This window comes from Anabrus simplex, chromosome 3 (assembly GCF_040414725.1).
Source record: "Anabrus simplex isolate iqAnaSimp1 chromosome 3, ASM4041472v1, whole genome shotgun sequence".
Lineage (NCBI taxonomy): Eukaryota > Metazoa > Arthropoda > Insecta > Orthoptera > Tettigoniidae > Anabrus > Anabrus simplex.
In genome coordinates, this window is record NC_090267.1 from 143,092,365 (window position 1) to 143,115,459 (window position 23,095).

Here is a 23,095-nt window from a genome sequence, read left to right on the forward strand (position 1 = left end):
GATCTTGAGATTCTTGTGAGAGAGTCGAGATCTGTGACTTCAGTCTTGGGAGTCTCGAGCGAGAGCTTTGCCTATCAGTACTATCACCATGTGGATGCATCATGATCTTTAGCTTGTATGTTCTGACTGCAACCCGTGTTCTCAAGCTTCTTGTTGCAACATTTCCAACCGACTTCTACTGTCTTTCTCGATTTAGCCACTGTTTCCCTTGTTACACAATCTTCAGCAATCTTCATCAGTGTACCATATACGTATACAGGTTTATTGTTTTAAAAACAAAGAATCAACCTCCTTTAATAACAGGCTGCAATGAATAACAAGGTAATACGGATATGTGTTGGAGACTTTACAAAGGTATAAACATAAAAAAATTTACAAAGTTATAAACATAAAAATTACATAATTTTTAAAGTTCTTATCATTAACAACTTTGTGCGGTGGATATGTGGTACCTCAGGACTGTTAAAAGAACCTCGGATGACTATCGTAGCTATTTCATGAGTGCCCTCCTTGGGTAGCTGGAAATGCTTCCATGCATCAGCAAAATGTCCAGCAATGGTGCCGTGTGCTCCAACCATTATTCCTATTGCTTCAGTCTCTTGACAATTGTATTTTGACTTGTAATATGGGATTGTGGGTTCATAGATCTCTTGATTCTCTAGGTTTACCTCTTTGGGTTGGCTTTTGTGGTGTTCAAACCGTATGGTTGGGTCCATGATGAAGCCTTTTATGCTGTGTTCTCTGAAGTCTATCATGTTGATACGACGATAACTGCTGTTCATGGCCAATCTGTGAACTTCTTAGCGAACATTAAAGACCTTCTTCCTCAGTTCTTTGGATACGAAGTATGTAATTTGATAGCGTCAATTTTTTTCGCAGTAGTTCTCCGTGGTTGCAACATCCTAGGACATGAGCAAGAGTTTCTTTCTCTCCGCAGCAGCGCCAATAGAGATTGTTGTCCAGGGATCTGCTGGGCACAGAGCCCACTGCAGAAATTTTTGTAGTCACTTTTATTGCGTATCGCTGCTCATTATCAGACAGGCTGATGTGATTTCTGACCCAAGAATTTGCTGGTGTATACTCAAAGCCCTCTTTGAGTTAGTGAACACAAAGAGGAGAATTCGTGATCTTTTTATTATTGCCAAATTTTTTTAGTATTGACCATTCCGGGCATTTACGTTTTTTTTAAGTGTCAATTTCCGATATGTTGAGAAGTTTCAAACATTCCTTATTTTGCGTATGGGAATCTCTCGAGGCGTGAGCCAACAGGTATTATTCTTAAGGAGTATATTACACCTGTTAATGCACTGAAGGTAAGCTTCCCAGGACGTTTTGAAAAGACAAATGCCTTTACACGTCTTCTCTGAATAGATCATGTTGTCCGGTGTGTCAGTAGGAAGTTGCAAGATTTCCTTTGTTGCGCTTTTGATCATTTTATCAGCATCAGACAAACTTTCTTTAGAACTTTCATGGAATTGCATGTTAGGAGTGAGATTCTCACCCAAAGTTTAAAAGATTATACAGAATACAATAATATACATGTTCCATATTCCCTAACTATAAATTCTTATGATACTATATTCTTAAATATTAACTAAAGAAAATCACATGATTTTCACAACTTTACATTACATTACAAATAAATTTTAAAAAATGCTCTTAACCTAACAAACTTATGTACAGTTACATATTGTGCTATCAGAAGCAGTTTGATATGGCTTGTATTCAGGTCCTCAAATCACATGGTTAAGACGTAACAGCTTTTTCAAAAAGTAGATGTCCAAACTTCAAACAATTTGTACTTTCATGCCAGCTATATTAACCAAGTTCCACTTAAAAAATGAAGTTGGTATCAATTTGTCGGTTATTAAGCATTCCATGGGAAAATGTAACACAGTTTTCTCAAGTCCTTTACTACCATTTAAGAATGTGAAAACAGTATATGGATGTCTTCAATTAATTAGTTATTTGGCTGTAACCACTAAGGTGACTAGTGCTGTATCTATTATTGAATGAAGAAAATGATAAGATTCCTTAAAAAGTCATAGTTATTGACAAATAATTATCTTAGAACCTGAAACACTCTTATTTTCCTAATAATGCAAAATATTACAGAAAAATTGTATTATTTTGGGTTGCATCTAATAATTGAGTTCCCTATCCTTAGTCTTTCTGCCTATGAGGTGGATATGGGGTATAGAACAGGACCATGGTATCTCCTGCCTGGCATAAGATATGACTAAAAGAATTGACTCCCCACAGGTTCTCAACTTGGGAATGTTGATTGCCTGCCATTGGGCCTCTACCTAAGTCTGGGATTGCTTCCACTAGTGGCAGGTTCCACACTTTCATCTTTCTAATTTGATTTCCCCTGTTTGATTCTAGTTTTCTTGTACCCCCTCCCATTTTCGGGTTTGTGAGGCCTAGGGTTATCGTGCCCTCCGTGGCCCTTTGCGTTCCTTTTATCGATATCCTTGTTATTCAAAGGGTAAGTTCTCTTGTGATTATTGTTAGAAGAGGGGTGACTTGTCTCTTGATTTTCTACCGCTTTGAAAAATCTCTCTTCATTTTGAAACAACAGCACTATAGTTTTTTAGAGAGACCAATATTTGAGGCGTCCAGATGCAAAATGCAGTAAATCCACTTTTGCTCGAAAATGAGTTGTTGCCACCATTTTGTTCTCTATGCTGTCGTCTGTTGATTAGACCCTTAAAACTTAAGCAAAACTGCTTCCATCTGCTTTAAATCGCACCCCCAAAACAGCCTACAGATGCAAAAGTGTGTGTATCCACATCTGTTTGCAAAAAGAAGCAGAAATTGGTATATCCTGACCAAGCGCCATTACTTATGGTGGTTTGCAGGTGCAAAACTAGCTTAATACACACTGTGTCCTGCGTTTGAATAATGCTATTTTACAAGCTTTTTCCTCCATGGATGTTAGTTCTGAGCTTGTGCACAAAGCTAGGGAAAAAGCTTTTTATGATGAACTGAAAGTTGAGGACAATGGTGAAATAACCTTCACATTTGATTGCCAGAAAAACCTTACATTGCCTAAGTTGCAAGATCAAAGTGCTTATTATACACGCCAAATGTATGTGTACAATTTTACGATCTGCCAAGGCCCATCGGGTGTGTGGAAAAACCAGGGAAACGCATTTATTTACACTTGGAAAGAAACCGATTTTGCAAAGGGATCTAATGAAATTGTGTCCTGTGTGCATCACAGGTTAACATCAACAGATTTGAATGGCATCCACACCATCCACCTAATGTCGGACAGCTGTGTAGGGCAAAACAAGAACCAGACAATGCTGGGTATGCTGTGCTTTTGGATAACACAAGAGGCTCCTGTCAGTGTGAAACGGGTGAAGATCTTCTATCCAATGGTTGGACATTCTTTTCTTCTACTCGATAGAATTTTTGGTCGAATAGAAAAAGTTCTCAGGTCGAAAGTTACTGTCATATTACCGAGTGAGTACCATGAAGTATTCAAGGATCACGGAATAGTTTTCCAGCTGGGAGCAGATGTCGTCAATCGGTGTTGGAAAGATGCAGTTGCTGATGTCGTCAAGCCCTGTGGTCAGTGTCACTTCAAATTTGCTCCTGTAAAAAGGGTTGTGATCACCAGGAGTAAACATGGAAACACACTAATAAGAGGTGAAGTGGCCTACAGAATGGACGCTGGTGAATGGAGAGGGATATGCAGACGTGGCAAAGCCTACTCGTCTATGAAGCCTAATGTTATCCAGATTGGAAGAGCCTTAAAGGAAGTGAAAGTTAGGGACATTGATTTTGTGCTTAGAAAGCATTTTGGGGAGACTTGGGAAGAAAATGAAGGTCTTGTTTTCTATAAGAATCTGATGGATTCTCAAACAGCTGTGAACAATGCAGAGGAGGACTCAGAGTTTGAAATTCATCCAGAAGACAATGAGTTGCGTGTGTAATTTCGATAGAACAGTACAGGACTTGCAAGGTTGTGGCCTTTTTACTTCTTGCAGACTATCATTTGATATCATATACTATGTAATCACACTTACTTGTAGTCAATAAATACAGTAATTTATTTTGTCATTTGAACCAGCATTAAGGCATCTTCTTTCCAATTATGTTGTGATAATATCTCTACAGAAGCAAATCTACCTAGATCCATGAAAACAGGAGCAAAACTCGGTGAATCCAAACAATTTTAGGTAATAACTAAAAAAATAAAACCTCAATATTTTAAAGATTGTCATAAAAATAGTCCTTACGTGAATATAAATCTACAATGAAAAGGAATTTTGCATATCTGCGAGCCAAAGGAAGTGAGACGTTTTTCGTGTTTTCTGAAAAAAATGTTCTGGTGCACTCACAGCGTTTTGCTTCTGGACGCCTCATTTGTTGAAAGGTCATTAATCACACTGCATCAATAATTGTTGGTATTTCTTGCCAAAATAAGCATAAAATTTTGAAACATTTCTTGGTTTGCTAGAGCTAAATTAACATACTAATATAAATACTTAAGTACTTAAGGGCTTTTCTAGGCATTCTGAAAATGTAGTACCTTAAAAACTGGCCAAGTTACTTAACATGTTGAGGCATTAGCCAATGGAAGCCCTGGGTTTTTTTTAATTTTGCTCTTTCTTACATCACACATCCTGTAAATGGATTTCCAGAATTTCTCTATTTCAACTACTGAAAATGTTGGATGGTTCTATTCTTAAGGCCACAGTAATTACCATCTCAATGCTAAATTCAATTAATTAAAAATGCATACCCCCAGGACTGTCACAAGAGTTAGCAGTTAAGAGTGAGCAGTTAGAATTAATATGTTATATTCAGTGGGCCATTGGCTAGTATGTCAAATGTCTGAACTCGAACTGTGTATTAGTTCAAAACTTAGCCATTATTTTGTAGGTATCATTGAAATATATCAACCTGAGGTAATACAGACTTACATTTCTAATTTTATTGTTTTATATAATAATCTGAAGTGAAATAGGTAATAAAATATATAATGAGAACTCAAATGAACTAATTTTAAAACAACTGTTACAATATATGGTCGGATCAGCCTTAGCTGGTAAGAAGTATAATTATATCATTGTTAATGGTGCTTGTCTTTTTTTTTTTTTTTTTTTTAATACTTTATGAAATCAAAATTTAATTTCTTATGTACAGCATTTTAATAATACAAATACTGCAGTGATATGATAAACGCATTTCTCTTATGCAAAGTGAAATTATTTTCTGAATCACAACTGTTTCATGCAAAATATTTTGTTCTAAATATATTGTGTTCTTGATTCCTCCTTGTGCGTTCTCTACGGGCTCCTGCATTCTTAGGACTCAGTGGGAATATCTCTAGAACGCTTAGATTCACCAGAAGAAGCGGTCAGTACTTTAAAACTATTTGTCCCCTTTTTCAGCTTCTCTGTCTGCATGTTTGTCTTCTTTCAAAACATTGCTGAGTGGGGACAAATTTTAAAAGTGCTTAGGATTGAATGATTGTTTTGATTGACATGTCATTGTAATTTTTGAGTCACATCTGGTATGAAACTAATTGCTTGTTTAACGTTTTATTTGCTTTGATAGTGTAAATAATATTGCTTGTACTAAATTTTGCATGTACTGCATGCTTGAATATTGTTACTAACTAAATAATCTTATAATTATCATCTATATTTTAATTAATAGTAATCATCCTTGAAAGCTTTGTATCTTTCACAAATGGAATGTTAAGGTTATCATCTTTTTATATTATAAAATCAATGCAACGTACACCTGATACTTAGTGGACACAGTAGCAAGATTGAATGTGTTTTGTGCATAGATTTTTAAAATTTTGTGTCTTCCTCTATGCTTCCTCTTGACCTTTTGACTGAAAGATATTAATGATGATTGTATTGCTAGACACATTGGTGGAATTACTTTTTTTGATGTTACGTTGTTGTAATCTACACAATTCTTCACCCACTGTTGGAGGAAGGAAAAAAAATTGTTGATTCCTTTTCAGGAAGTCGAGAAATTTAGAAACATGACTTTCATGTGATTCTGGGGTTCACTCAGCCTACTCCCGAAATGAGTACCACATTAATTCTCGGTCTCACTTTGTGCTGAGGGTATGAATATTGGAAACTTGTACCTTTCATTTACCTAGGCCTGTTTAAAAGTAATTTTGCTTTCTACTTGAGAAAGATAGAGTACTCTTTCTTAACATGCCTGTCAGAGAGAAGAACCAGAGACTCTACCTTTTGTTTGGCACTAGAGATATAGAATAGAATTTGTCATTAAACAACATACACTGTAAAAGACAAAGTCAAACAATCCATAAATTTTTTAAAAAATCTTGAATATACAAGAATTTACAATATAGCTAAATTAGCCATGTTTATTTCCTGCTCAAAGTAGTGATAATGTAATATACTCTTGTACACTTCATCTCCCTTGGAATATATCGTGTATTATATATTTTATGCTGTACCTACCCTACATGTACCAATTATTCTTCAAATTCCTGTGTACTTCAAGTACTGTTTACTATCAGGTAACTTTTTAGTGTCTTTTGAATAGGTTTCACTGACATTTCTCTTAATTTCAGTGGGAGTTTGTTAAAAAGTGTAATTATGGTATTTTTGCAAATTCTTTAATGTAACATGAGTATCAATATAATTTCTTTTTGTACTATGCTTACTATCCTTAAAGGGTAATTAAGCTGGTTTTCGTTGATGTTCATTATGCATTGGAAAGTCTATATTTAGGGAAGAGTCATTATTCCCAGTTCCTGGAAAATAGTCCTATACGATTCCTTGCCTGAAATTTCCTGTATGCACCTGATTGGTTTCTTTTGCCATATCATATCTTCTTAAATACTTAATCATACGGTACAGTTTAAATACTTAATCGTACAGTACAGTAGGCACCTCAATCTCTACTAGTTCCATGTGCAGGACATGGGTAAAGAAGTAATATCATCGCTGGCATCTCACCATCACAATCAGTTTCCTGGCCAACATTTCATCCGTATGGTTTTAATTCCATGTAAATCTATGCAGAATTTCATAACATTTCAAGCTTGTTTGTTTTTTAGTTTTGATATTAATTTACATAAATCCTACAGAGAGGAAGGATTATTTTGAGGGTCCTTTAAAATTCCTCTTAATATATTTTATATTTTTCTCTATTACACAGTTAGTAATATCTTCTGGTACAAATTTATACTTTTTATATCCATGTACTCCGGCTCTATGGCTAAATGGTTAGCATTCTGACCTTTGGTCACAGGGGTCCCGGGTTTGATTCTTGGCAGGGTCGGGAATTTTAACCATAATGGGTTAATTCCCCTGGCAAGGGGACTGGGTGTATGTATCGTTTATTATTATTATTATTATTATTATTATTATTATTATTATTATTATTATTATTATTATTAAAATAATTCCTCCTCTATGTAGGATTTATGTAAATGAATATTAAAAACTAAAAACAAACAAGCTTGAAATTTGCATTATTAAAATAATATTAATAATAATAATAATCATAATAATAATAATCATAATAATAATAATAATATCCTTGTAGTTCATTCATAAAGATACACTATGTGATCAAAAGTATCCGGACACCTGGCTGAACATGACGTACAAGTTTGTGGCGCCCTTCATCGATAATGCTGGAATTCAATGTAGTGTTGGCCCACCCTTAGCCTTGATGACAGCTTCCACTCTCGCAGGCATACGTTCAATCAGTTGCTGGAAGGTTGTTTGGGGAATGGCAGCCCATTCTTCGCGGAGTGCTGCACTGAGGAGATGTAGCGATGTCAGTCGGTGAGGCCTGGCACAAAGTCGGCATTCCAAAACAAGCCAAAGGTGTTCTATAAGGATTCAGGTCGGGACTATGTGCAGGCCAGTCCATTAAGGGGATGTTATTGTCATGTAACCACTCCGCCACAGGCCGTGCATTATGAACAGGTGCTCGATCATGTTGAAAGATGCAATCGCCATCCCCGAAGTGATCTTCAACAGTGAGAAGCAAGAAGGTCCTTAAAAGGTGCCACGCAAAACAACAAGGGGTGCAAGCCACCTCCATGAAAAGCACGACCACACCATAACACCACCGCCTCCGAATTTTACTGTTGGCGCTACACACGCTGGCAGATGACGTTCACCGGGCATTCGGCATACCCACACCCTGCCATCGGATCGCAACATTGTGTACCGTGATTCGTCACTCCACACAACGTTTTTCCACGGTTCATGCAGGTGTATGCAGGTGAACTTATCAGAAGCTCTTATAAGAGGCACAGTCTGATAACTACATACGGGAGATAAATCTCCACATTGGAATTATTGCCCGCCTAGACACATCCCACTCTGATGAGTCTAGTATCAGACCTAAGACGAAATGCTGGTTAATAGAGCAAACACCTGAAAAGCCTTACATCTGATATGTTTCTGACATCTCCGCTCACCAATTCGATTCATTATCTCTTCATTCGTGATTCGATCTATCCATCTCACCTTCATCATTCTTCTGTAACACCACATTTCAAAAGCTTCTATTCTCTTTCTTCTGAGCTAGTTATCGTCCATGTTTCACTTCCGTACAATGCCATGTTCCACATGAAAGTCTTTAAAAACATCTTTCTAATTCCTATATCAGTGTTTGAACTGAGCAAATTTCTTTTCTTAAGAAAGCTCTTCCTTGCTTGTGCTAATCTGCATTTTATATATCGTCCTTACTTCTGCCATCGTTAATTATTTTACTACCCAAATAACAATATTCATCTACTTCCTGTAAGACTTCATTCCCTAATTTAATATTTCCTGCATCACCTGCCTTCGTTCGACTGCACTCTATTATTTTTGTACTCCTTACCCAAGACTTTGTCCATACCATTCAGGAGCTTCTCGAGATCTTCTGCAGTCTCAGATAAAATAACAATATCATCGGAAAATCTCAAGGTTTTGATTTCCTCTCCTTGGATTGTGATTCCCTTTCCAAATTCCTCTTTGATTTCCTTTACTGCCTGTTCTATGTAAACACTGAAAAGGAGAGGGGACAAACTGCAGCCTTGCCTCACTCCTTTCTGGATTGTTGCTTCTTTTTCAAAGCCCTTGATTCTTATCATTGCAGACTGATTTTTATACAGATTGTAGATAATTCTTCGTTCTCAGTATCTAATCTAATCCCAGTCACCTTCAGAATCTTACATAGCTTGGTCCAATCAACATTATCAAATGCCTTTTCTAGATCTACGAATGCCATGTACGTGGGCTTGTCCTTCTTGATTCGATCCTCTAAGATCAGACGTAAAGTCAGGATTGCTTCACGTGTTCCTGCATTTCTTCTGAAGCCAAACTGATCTTGTCCCAACTCAGCTTGAACTTGTTTTTCCATTCTTCTATAAACAATACGTGTTAAAATTTTGCAGGTAATGATATACTAAACTAATGGTGCGATAGTTTTCACACCTGTCAACACCGGCTTTCTTGGGAATAGGTATAACAACATTCTGCCGAAAATCGGATGGGACTTCTCCTGTCTCATACATCTTACACACTAAATGGAATAACCTTGCCATGCTGGTTTATCCTAAGGCAGTCAGTAATTCAGAGGGAATGTATCAATTTCAGGTCCCTTGTTCCTATTTAGGTCGCTCACAGCTCTGTCAAACTCTGACCTCAAAATTGGGTCTCCCATTTCATCACAATCAACAGCCTCTTCTTGTTCCAGAACAAAATTATCTACATCTTCACCTTGATACAACTGTTGGATATGTTCCTGCCATCTTTCTGCTTTGTCTTCTTTCCCTAGAAGTGGCTTTCCATCTGAGCTCTTAATATTCATACACCTAGATTTCCTTTCTCCAAAGGTTTCCTTGATTTTCCTGTATGCAGCATCTACCTTTCCTAGGACCATACAACCTTCGACATCCTTGCAGTTCTCCTTTAGCCAGTCTTCCTTAGCTAACTTGCACTTTCTGTCCACTTGATTCTTTAATCGCCTGTATTCTTTTCTGCCCTCTTCATTTCTAGCATTATTGTATTTTCATCGTTTATCAATCAGGTCTAGTATCTCCTGAGTTATCCACTGATTCTTAGTTTATCTTTTCTTCCTTCCTAACATTTCTTCAGCAGCCCTGCTGACTTCATTTTTCATGACTGTCCACTCTTCCTCTATTGTGTTTCCTTCAGCCTTTTCAATCAGCCCTTGTGCCACTTGTTGCTTGAAACAATCCCTCACATTCTTTTCTTTCAACTTGTCTAGATCCCATCGTTTTGCATTCTTTCCTTTCTTCAATTTCTTCAACTTCAGATGGCATTTCATGACCAACAAGTTGTGGTCAGAGTCCACGTCTGCTCCTGGGAAAGTTTTGCAATCCAACACCTGGTTTCTGAATCTCTGCCTAATCATAATGAAATCTATTTGATACCTTCCAGTGTCTCCAGGTCTCGTCCATGTATAAAGCCGTTGTTTGTGGTGTTTGAACCAAGTATTGGCAAGGACTAAATTTTGATCAGTGCAGAATTCAACCAGCCTACTTCCTCTTTCGTTCCTTTGTCCCAATCGGAATTCTCCTACTGTATTACCTTCTCTTCCTTGGCCTACCACTGCATTCCGGTCTCCCATCACAATTAGATTCTCATCACCGTTTACATATTGTATTAAATCTTCTATCTCTTCATATGTTCTTTCGATTTCCTCATCATCCGCTGAGCTAGTGGGCATGTAGACCTGCACTATTGTGGTGGGCATTGGATTGGTGTCTATCTTGACGACAATCATTCTTTCACTATGCTGCTCGTAGTAGCTTACCTGCTGCCCTATTTTCTTATTCATTATTAAACCAACTCCTGCATTTCCTCTGTTTGATTTTGTGTTAATTCGGTAGTCGCCTGACCAGAAATCCTGTTCTTCCTGCCAACGTACTTCACTTATACCAACTACATCTAACTTTAATCTATCCATCTCCCTTTTCAGATTCTGTAATCTACCACAACGATTCAAACTTCTAACATTCCACGCTCCGACTCGCGGAATGTCAGTATCCATCTTCCTAATGATCGCCCCCTCTTGTGAAGTCCCCACCTGGAGATCCGAATGGGGGACTAGTTTACCTCCGGAATTTACCCGGGAGAAACGCATCATCAGTACATCATTCATACAGAGAGAGCTGCATGTCCTCGGGAGTTAGTTTCGGCTGTAGTTTCCCGTTGCTTTCAGCCGTGTAGCCGTATCGACACAGCTAAGCCATGTTGAGTATTATTACAAGGCCATATCAGTCAATCATCCAGACTGCCGCCCTTCAACTTCCGAAAGGCTGCTACCCCCCTTTCGATGAACCATTCCTTAGTCTGGTCTCTCAACAGATACCCATCCGATATAGTTGCACCTGCGGCTCGGCTATCTGTTTCATTGTGACACGCAAGAAATTGTATATGAATGAAATTTTCGTGATATCTCAACTTTATGTGGGCGACATTCTCACAAAGTTTCATGAAAATACATGCATTAGTTAAAAATAGCTTTTTATCAATCAATCAATCAATCAATACTGATCTGCATTTAGGGCAGTCGCCCAGGTGGCAGATTCCCTATCTGTTGCTTTCCTAGCCTTTTCTGAAATGATTTCAAAGAAATTGGAAATTTATTGAACATCTCCCTTGGTAAGTTATTTCAATCCCTAACTCCCCTTCGTATAAATGAATATTTGCCCCAGTTTGTCCTCTTGAATTCCAACTTTATCTTCATATCGTGATCTTTCCTACTTTTATAAACGCCATTCAAACCTATTCGTCTACTAATGTCATTCCACGCCATCTCTCCGCTGACAGCTCGGAACATACCACTTAATGTAGGATGTTAAAAGGTTTTTTTTTTTCACCTATTCAATACATATAAATTTTATAAATTAGGAATTTATTGTAGATTCCACTTGAGACATGTTTCGCCCTTCATTGAGGGCATCATCAGTCAAAATATCACCTCAAGGTAAAAAATCAGGTAACTGGTTAGTAGTAGACATGTACAAATTAATACATATTATTAACAACATATAAAAATTAAGTATGGGAAAAAATTTGCATAAAAGTGATGGTTGAACATGTAGGTTTAGATGAAAAGTCAGCACCAATGCCTAAAAATAACAAAGTAGAGTTCTGCAGTGGTGCTCTGGAGAAACAGTTGACGCAATCATATGAAAATAAAAAGTTTAAAAAATATTTACAATAAAACAATTAAGGGAGAAAAGGTGTAGTGTTTGGCATCAATGTTAGTAACCAAAAATTGATGACAAAGGTTGGTAACTATACAGTATTTACATAGTTCAGTTGAACAGTTGAGATAAAGTTTTTTAAAAATATTTGCATTTAACATTCAGCGTAAATGTTTGTAATAAAAACTAATGTTAATGATTGGTAACTATATAGTAATTACATTATCTAATTGAAAGTTGAGAATTTACAATTATATACAAATTTACACAAGAGCAGCTGGTGCGCAAGGATAAAAAATTTTAGTGCCAAGTGCGTCCTGATGTTTTAGAGGTTGGAAGAAAGAATTAGCATTGACATTTCAGAAATATGTGGAGCAGATTATTTTAGTTAAAAATCACCGGGGGTAGGGGAAATTTTTATAGCCAAATGAGGTTTTATAGGCATTAAGCTGAAAGTTTTCCAGTTGAAGCGCCGAGATCGGGACGGAGACTGGTCAGTGTGGCTGGAGGTTCATGGGTAATCCGTGCGTTTGAACGACAACAGTGGTGACAGTTAAAGTGGGTAATTGCTAATTAGGAAAAATGTTGTGGGTTGAAACTTCTGCTTATTATTTTAGTTGACTTCTGTAGCATCGATTGTGATGTGGAGACCTCGGTGTGAAATGCCGGTGAGACAAAATGATATTGTTCCGTGGAATAAAATAAGGCGGACTACGGGATGAAGTTGTTGGTCTTTACTGGTCTGGTGAGATAGAATAGAGTTGCTTGTGTTGTGGACTGCTGTGGAGAGATTAGAAAGTATACGGCAACAGCAGAGTCAGAGTGTTAAAGCTGAGGTGAGGCATCTTCTTATTTTGACCTCAGCTTTAACGCTCTGACTCTGCTGTTGCCGTATACTTTCTAATCTCTCCACAGCAGTCCACAACACAAGCAACTCTATTCTATCTCACCAGACCAGTAAAGACCAAGAACTTCATCCCGTAGTCCGCCTTATTTTATTCCACGGAACTATATCATTTTGTCTCACCGGCATTTCACACCGAGGTCTCCACATCACAATCGATGCTACAGAAGTCAACTAAAATAATAAGCAGAAGTTTCAACCCACAACATTTTTCCTAATTAGCAATTATCCACTTTAACTGTCACCATTGTTGTCGTTCAAACGCACGGATTACCCATGAACCTCCAGCCACACTGACCAGTCTCCGTCCCGATCTCGGCGCTTCAACTGGAAAACTTTCAGCTTAATGCCTATAAAACCTCATTTGGCTATAAAAATTTCCCCTACCCCCGGTGATTTTTAACTAAAATAATCTGCTCCACATATTTCTGAAATGTCAATGCTAATTCTTTCTTCCAACCTCTAAAACATCAGGACGCACTTGGCACTAAAATTTTTTATCCTTGCGCACCAGCTGCTCTTGTGTAAATTTGTATATAATTGTAAATTCTCAACTTTCAATTAGATAATGTAATTACTATATAGTTACCAATCATTAACATTAGTTTTTATTACAAACATTTACGCTGAATGTTAAATGCAAATATTTTTAAAAAACTTTATCTCAACTGTTCAATTGAACTATGTAAATACTGTATAGTTACCAACCTTTGTCATCAATTTTTGGTTACTAACATTGATGCCAAACACTACACCTTTTCTCCCTTAATTGTTTTATTGTAAATATTTTTTAAACTTTTTATTTTCATATGATTGCGTCAACTGTTTCTCCAGAGCACCACTGCAGAACTCTACTTTGTTATTTTTAGGCATTGGTGCTGACTTTTCATCTAAACCTACATGTTCAACCATCACTTTTATGCAAATTTTTTCCCATACTTAATTTTTATATGTTGTTAATAATATGTATTAATTTGTACATGTCTACTACTAACCAGTTACCTGATTTTTTACCTTGAGGTGATATTTTGACTGATGATGCCCTCAATGAAGGGCGAAACATGTCTCAAGTGGAATCTACAATAAATTCCTAATTTATAAAATTTATATGTATTGAATAGGTGAAAAAAACAAACCTTTTAACATCCTACATTCAGTATCTTCAATACGGATAACAATGATTTTTATCACATACCACTTAGTCGAGCAGCTCTTCTTCTTTCTCTCAGTTCTTCCCAACCCAAACATTGCAACATTTTTGTAATGCTACTCTTTTGTCGGAAATCACCCAGAACAAATCGAGCTGCTTTTCTTTGGATTTTTTCCAGTTCTTGAATCAGGTAATCCTGGTGAGGGTCCCGTACACTGGAACCATACTCTAGTTGGGGTCTTACCAGAGACTTATATGCACTCTCCTTTACATCCTTACTACAACCCCTAAACACCCTCATAACCATGTGTAGAGATTGGTACCCTTTATTAAAATCCCATTTATGTGATTACCCCAGTGAAGATCTTTCCTTATATTAACACCTAGATACTTACAATGATCCCCAAAAGGAACTTTCACCCCATCAATGCAGTAATTAAAACTGAGAGGACTTTTCCTATTTGTGAAACTCACAACCTGACTTTTAGCCCCGTTTATCAACATACCATTGCCTGCTGTCCATCTCACAACATTTTCGAGGTCACGTTGCAGTTGCTGACAATCTTGTAACTTATTTATCACTCTATAGAGAATAACATCATCCGCAAAAAGCCTTACCTCCGATTCCACTCCTTTACTCATATCATTTATATATATAAGAAAACATAAAGGTCCGATAACACTGCCCTGAGGAACTCCCCTCTCAACTATTACAGGGTCAGACAAAGCTTCACCTACTCTAACTCTCTGAGATCTATTTTCTAGAAATATAGCAACCCATTCAGTTACTCTTTTGTCTAGTCCAATTGCACTCATTTTTGCCAGTAGTCTCCCATGATCCACCCTATCAAATACTTTAGACATGTCAATCGTGATACAGTCCATTTGACCTCCAGAATCCAAGATATCTGCTATATCTTGCTGGAATCCTACAAGTTGAGCTTCAGTGGAATAACCTTTCCTAAAACCGAATTGCCTTCTATCGAACCAGTTATTAATTTCACAAACAGTCAAGTTTTAGGGAGGAAGGAGGTCTGAGATTGCTCTTGGTAAACTGTCAGAGTGTAGTAAATAAACATTTAAAATTCGGTACATTGATGGAATCTTATGAGACGGATGTGGTGATAGGAGTGGAATCGTGGTTGAGAGAAGGGGTGGGTAATACAGAAGTATTTCCAGAAGGGTATACAGTCTATCGTAGAGACCGAGGAGATAAAAAAGGAGGAGGGGTATTTATTCTGGTGAAGGAAACTTATTGTTCGCATGAATGGTTTACTGATGAAAGGGATGAAATATTAGGGATAAAATTAGTTTGTGATAATATGAAGGAGGTGGGAATTATAGGAACATATAGGCCTGGAAGAGAGGAAAGAGATATGGAAATATTTGAGAAAATAATAGATTATACTCATAAAAACAATAATGATTCGGTAATAATTGGGGGAGATCTAAACTTGCCTGAAGTTGAATGGAATGGAGCTGCAAGTGAAGCCCATGAACAGAAACTGGCAAATAAGTTAATTTGGGAGGGAGGATTTACACAAGTAGTACAAGAACCAACTCGTCTCAATAACTTGCTAGATGTATTCTTGGTTAAACCATGGGAAATTGTTGATAAAACTGAGGTAATTGAAGGAATAGGTGACCATAAGGCTGTAATAATGGATGTAGGACTCGTACCAAAAATGCTTAATAAGAGGATCACACAAGACAAGAAATTATACAGAAAAACTAAAGTTGATGAATTTGGGACTTACCTTAAATCACAATTCAGTTGTTGGATAAGTGAAGGGAATAATGTGGATACACTTTGGGCTAAATTTAAAGGAATAATTTGGGAAGGAGAGAAGAGATTTGTACCTGTTAAGAAGGGTAAAATGACCTCAGACCCTGTTTATTACACAAGGGAAATAAGAAAATTAAAAAGAAAATGTTGAATAGTAAACAGGAAAATCAAAGAAGGTAGGGAGAATAGAGAAACTAGAAAACAACTAATGAGGGAACTGAATAGAGTGAAAAAGGAAGCAAAAGAGAATTATATGAATGGCATTCTCCAAGAGGGTAATGACCACAAAGGGAAATGGAAAAAGCTGTATTCATATATTAGGAATCAAAAAGGAAAAGGAATCCAAATTCCTACAATGGTGGGAGAAGGGGGTGAACACTATTTAACAGATACTGAGAAAGCAAACCTCTTTAGTAGGGAATTCCGAGATTCAGTAGAAGATTGTCAGGACTTGGAAACCGTAACAGAAGATAGAGAGGGAGAGACACAGAGGGAAACAAGAAGCTTCTCATTCACAAATGAAGATATTTTCAGAGAAATCCAACTGCTTCGGCAAGGAAAAGCAGCAGGAAGTGATCAAATTACTGGGGAGGTATTAAAGACAATGGGGTGGTATATAGTGCCTTATTTAAAATTTCTCTTTGACTATGTCATAAATAATAGTGTGATACCAAAGGAATGGAAGGAATCTATAATAATACCAATTTATAAAGGAGAGGGTGATAAAAGGAAACCAGGGAACTACAGACCAATCAGCCTGACCAGTATAGTTTGTAAATTACTGGAGAGTTTAATAGCAAAGTACATCAGGGGGATATGTGATGATAAAAGTTGGTTCATGAGGAGCCAGTATGGATTTAGAAAGAAATTTTCTTGCGAGGCACAACTGGTGGGATTTCAGCAGGACATATCAGATCAGTTAGATTCAGGAGGCCAGTTAGATTGCATAGCCATAGATCTTTCCAAAGCCTTTGATAGAGTGGAACATGAAATATTATTAAAGAAATTGGAGGGAATAGGATTGGACGTAAGGGTTATACGTTGGATAAGAACATTTCTAAATTCAAGGGTTCAGAAAGTCAAAGTAGGAAATAATATATCACAGGAAGAGAAAGTCTGGAAGGGAATTGCACAGGGTAGTATAATCGGTCCGTTACTTTTCTTAATATACGCAAATGACTTAGGGAACAATATAACATCGAAAATAAGATTGTATGCAGATGACATAATTGTTTATAAGGAAATAAATAACATTGAGGATTGTTCAGAATTACAAAGGGACCTTGACAGTATCCAGGAATGGGTTGAAGAAAATAATATGAAGATTAATGGAGGCAAATCAACTGTTACAACATTTACAAACAGGAGCTTTAAAACTGAATTTGAATATACTTTGGATGAGGTATTTATCCCAAAAGATGGCAAGTGCAAATACTTAGGTGTGAGATTTGAAAGTAATTTGCACTGGAAGGGTCATGTTGATGACGTTGTTGGGAAAGCATACAGATCGTTACATGTCATAATGAGGCTACTTAAAGGATGCAACAAAGAATTAAAAGAAAAAAGTTACTTAAGTATGGTTCGTCCATTATTGGAATATGCAAACAGTGTTTGGGATCTTCACCAAGAATACCTAATAAAAGAACTAGATGGTGTGCAGAGGAAAGCAGCAAGGTTTGTAACAGGGGATTTCAGGAGAAAGAGTAGTGTATCAGAAATGTTAAAGGAACTTGGGTGGGAAACTTTAAGTAAGAGAAGGGAGAAAAGTAGACTTATAGGATTATATAGAGCCTATACCGGAGAAGAAGTGTGGGGAGATATCCGTGAGAGGCTTCGGTTGGAAAATAATTATATTGGTAGAACTGACCACAAGTACAAAATTAGAAGGAATTTTAGCAGAAGCGATTGGGGTAAATTTTCTTTCATTGGGAAGGGTGTGAAGGAGTGGAACAGTTTACCAGGGGTAGTGTTTGATCCTTTTCCAAAATCTGTACAGATATTCAAGAAGAGAATAAACAACAACAGAGATAATAAATTAAATGTTAGAGGGCATTCGACCAGTGCAGGATATTGTAAATAATAAATGTGTGTGATTAAATTAATTCCATCCCCTGGTCTAAGGTGTTTGGACAGCCCAAGTAGGGGACTGCCTGTAGGGGTGAAGTACAGTGGGGACTTCGAGGGCCCTGGGACCGCTACGGTAGCTGTGAAGGCCCTTCAGGAACTCTGAAAAGTGGTGGCAAAAGGGGCTCTGGTTAAGACGCAGTAGGTCGTCATGATACTTAGGTTCCAAAATGGGTAAAATATAAATATGTAAATAAATTCAATGTTAATTTTAATCTTATACCAGTTGTATTATTAGAAGTAATTTCACATACCGCACTGTATATGAGTTGAATATGTTTGTAAGATATTATAAGTAGAATTTTGTAAACAATATAAATTTATTAAGGATGATGTGTGTGTTTAATAGAAAAAATTATTAGCGTAAATTGTATAATATTGTATTCTATGAAAATTTTCTTCGTCTCCTGTTAATTTAAAATTTAGTGCTTGACAATAATGTATTTTAGTGTACCATTTGCCACCGAGGTAGACACCTCATTTGCAAATAAAGAGATTTTGATTTGATTTGATTTGATTTGATTTGATTTTATGTCTAATATAATCAGAAAGAATGCCTTCCCAAAGCTTACATACAATGCATGTCAAACTTACTGGCCTGTAATTTTCAGCTTTATGTCTATCACCCTTTCCTTTATACACAGGGGCTACTATAGCAACTCTCCATTCATCTGGTATAGCTCCTTCGACCAGACAATGATCAGATAAGTACTTCAGATATGGTACTACATTCCAGCCCATTGTCTTTAGTATATCCCCAGAAATCTGATCAATTCCAGCCGCTTTTCTAGTTTTCAACTTTTGTATCTTATTGTAAATGTCATTGTTATCATATGTAAATTTTATTACTTCTTTGGCCTTAGTCTCTTCCTCTATCTCGACATTATCTTTGTAACCAACAATCTTTACATACTGCTGACTGAATACTTCTGCCTTTTGAAGATCCTCACATACACACTCCCCTTGTTCATTAATTATTCCTGGAATGTCCTTGGAACCTGTTTCTGCCTTAAAATACCTATACATACCCTTCCATTTTTCACTAAAATTTGTATGACTGCCAATTATGCTTGCCATCATGTTATCCTTAGCTGTCTTCTTTGCTAGATTCAATTTTGTAGTAAGTTCCTTCAATTTCTCCTTACTTCCACAGCCATTTCTAACTCTATTTCTTTCCAGTCTGCACCTCCTTCTTAGTCTCTTTATTTCTCTATTATAATAAGGTGGGTCTTTACCATTCCTTACCACCCTTAAAGGTACAAACCTGTTTTTGCATTCCTCAACAATTTCTTTAAACCCATCCCAGAGTCTGTTTACATTTTTATTTACCATTTTCCACCGATCATAGTTACTTTTTAGAAACTGCCTCATACCTGCTTTATCAGCCATATGGTACTGCCTAACAGTCCTACTTTTAAGACCTTCCTTTCTATCGCATTTATTTTTAACTACCACAAAAACAGCTTCATGATCACTAATACCATCTATTACTTCAGTTTCCCTATAGAGCTCATCTGGTTTTTTTCAGCACCACATCCAGGATATTTTTCCCTCTGGTTGGTTCCATCACTTTCTGAATCAGCTGTCCTTCCCATATTAACTTATTTGCCATTTGTTGGTCATGCTTCCTGTCGTTCGCATTTCCTTCCCAATTGACATCTGGCAAATTCAGATCTCCCGCTACAATCACATTTCTTTCCATGTCGTTTCCCACATAGCTGACTATCCTATCGAATAATTCCGAATCCGCATCAGTGCTACCCTTTCCCGAACTGTACACTCCAAATATATCAAGTTGCCTATTATCTTTAGAAATGAGCCTTACACCTAGAATTTCATGTGTCTCGTCTTTAACTTTTTCGTAGCTTACAAATTCTTCTTTCACCAGAATGAAAACTCCCCCTCCGACCTTTCCTATCCTATCTCTACGATACACACTCCAGTGCCGTGAGAAAATTTCTGCATCCATTATATCATTTCTCAGCCATGATTCAACTCCTATTACAATATCTGGTAAGTATATATCTATTAAATTACTTAATTCTATTCCTTTCTTTACAATACTTCTACAGTTCAGCACTAACAATTTTATGTCATCCCTACTTGATTTCCAGTTCCCTGTTCCCTTATCACCGCTCCCTAGGCCATCCCGTTTCCCTGAATGTACCTCCCTATTACCCTTCCAAACAAATTTCCTAACTTATACGTACCACTGCGGTTTAAATGAAGGCCATCCGAGCGCAGATCCCTATCTCCTACCCACCCATTAGGATCTAGAAATTTCACTCCCAGTTTCCCACATACCCACTCCACAGTCTCATTTAAATCCCCAATCACCCTCCAGTCAGTATCCCTCCTACACAGTATTCCACTAATAACAATCTCCGCTTTCTTAAACTTCACCCGTGCTGCATTTACCAGATCCCACACATCTCCAACCATGTTGGTACTTATATCAGCTTGCCTTACATTGTTGGTACCAACGTGAAACACTACCACCTTCTCCTTCCCCTCCTCCCTCTCTTCTACTCTCCTCAACATCTGCCTCAACCTAATTCCTGGATAACATTCTATCCTGGTTCCCTTTCCTCCACACACTTTCCCCACGTGTCTAACGATGGAATCCCCCATGACCAGAGCCTCAACCCTACCCACCTCATTTGATCCCCTCCCCTCCTGGTCAGCCCTATCTTTCCTGATAGCTGCAGAAGCTACTTCCTCCTCCCTTTTCTCCTTCCCATGACCCTGTTCCACATGTCTTTTCCTATCCTCTACTCTACATTTCCCTTTCCTACCTTTTCCCTTCCTCCTACTTCCATGCATGTCAGCAACAGTTCCCTGTCCCTCATCTTCCCTCTGTTGTTCTACCTGGAGTGACTTGTACCGATTTCGCACAGACACCTGTCCTGAATTCTGATTCTGAATAGAGCCCTTGGCCTGCAATCTCCTTCCCCTTAGAACATTAGACCACCTGTCTTCTACAACTCCTCCCTTTCCTTCCCCTCCCTCTTGTACACCTACTGTAACCTGTACATTGTTTGAGGGAGTCCTATCTTCCTTCCTGTCTTCTGTGAGAATCCTAATTATCTCTCTCAAACTTTCCAACTCCTCCCTCATACCCCTCAATGCCTCACCACACCCACAATAAGTACACTCGCGCTCCTTAGCCATTCTTTACGGGGGAAAAATTATAAATTAAAAAAATGAAGTAACTTATTTGCCAAAAATAAATGAACGGAGGGATATATATTTTCTGGGATAGTACACAACAATAAGGTAATTAATATACGACTACACTACAATACTACTAAGTCGTGCTCTATTTTTTTTTTTATCCTACAACCCCTAACAGGATAAAAACTGCTGTTAATTACTCTGGAGCTTTGCCTTAATTGGTTTGTTTTAGGAGAGGGGCATTTCCACTTTAATTTTATTAGTGGGTTAGTAAACAACTTTTTTTTTTTTTTTTTTAACTGCCTTCCAATGGAGGTAGCCCCAAAAGACTCAGTATACCCACAATACAGTAATAATGAAAACTAAAATGATCATTAAAAATATAAGAATATGATACAAATATATTGTTAAACAATATCTAGAGGTGTGGATTAAGAATATGGTTCAGAATTTGACACCCTTTCTTTATTGCTGTGATTACAATCTCATCTCGTATGGAAGTTGGAATATTTTTATGAAAGTGAGATATAGCATCTTGTGCTCTTAGCAGCAGACCTATTACATCAATGCATTTGAGCTTATATCTGTCTTTGAAATAGTTAACAGGAGGTTCACATATACTTTACTGTTTTTTTTCTCTTCCTTTATCCATCTCCTTAGCTTTTTGAAGACCAACCGCGAATGAGACAGAAGGGTCATATCTAGAGGTGTTAGAATATCCACTCTCCAACTCTTATAGTAGACCCATCTGAGGAAACTCGTGGGATTTCTATGTGCACTTTTCACCCTTTCTGTTGCAAAGCATTAGCTATCTTATACCTCACCTTGTGATGATGGCATGAATTACTCTTTATCACAGAATCCTATGACATGTCCAAGTGATTCCACATTAAAATCTTCATATCTGGTCCGTATTGAAAGGAGATAACATACAGTAGAGGGAAATTTGACTTATCCACTTTTTTTCAATATATAATATGTTGTTAATATGATTACAACATTTATATTCAGTACCGGTTTAGGTGTCTATGGACACCATCATCAACTGAAACAGGTCGTATGAACAAAGATATACAAATATGTAGTACATATAATAGACCCCTAGTAATAAGTGACAGTAATAGGATGAAATAAAAATACTTAGCTTAAAAGAATATAAACAAGTTATGTGCTTGTTGGTCAAAGTATAAAATGAAAGTGAAGATATTAGCAAATGTTTAAAGACGATCACTTTGGCCTGGTTAAAAAGTCTCAAGCATAGCACTGCTAGCACTGGGTAAAAATAAAACGTGGACATCCAAAATTATTATCAATACTCTGTGGAAGGACTACATACTAGGGAACGGAACATGTTTAATCTGTCCTGTAGACATCATCAGCTTAATAGTTTTAAGATTAAGAACAAAGGACAATGACAAAAACACATTAAAATAATTCGGAATACTGAATGCATCAGTTAAAACGTTGAAAGGTTATGTTGGAATGTTCTGAGCACAATATTTGATATTGTTAAAAAAGATATTGAACACATGAGATAGTTCAGTAAAATTGGTAATAGAGTCCTTTTTGACGTGATGATGTGTTGAAATACAGTTTGCCGAATGTGTCGATTGAAACATGATGATATGGAGCACAATGTTTAGTTCTAGTAGAATGAAGATAAAAATATTAAACGTATGTTAAACATATGTGATGGTTCCAGTAAAATGAAATTGAGTTCATCTTGTTGGCGTGATGATGTTAACAATTCTTGATAATAAG

The 23,095-nt window shown here is 37.1% G+C and overlaps 1 protein-coding gene across 3 annotated transcripts in view; it reads left to right on the forward strand.

Annotated features, from left to right (window-relative positions):
- Window positions 1-23,095, forward strand: part of LOC136866081 (FHIP family protein GK23746) — a 607,505-nt gene that overhangs the window by 187,410 nt on the left and 397,000 nt on the right. For 2 of the 3 annotated variants that reach the window (XM_067142738.2, XM_067142741.2), the window contains exon 7: window positions 5,326-5,373. The exons of the other annotated variant lie outside the window; for it this stretch is intronic. In XM_067142738.2, the coding sequence (XP_066998839.2) occupies window positions 5,326-5,373 (48 nt within the window). The remainder of the gene's footprint in view (window positions 1-5,325; window positions 5,374-23,095) is intronic. 3 annotated transcript variants of the gene reach the window in all.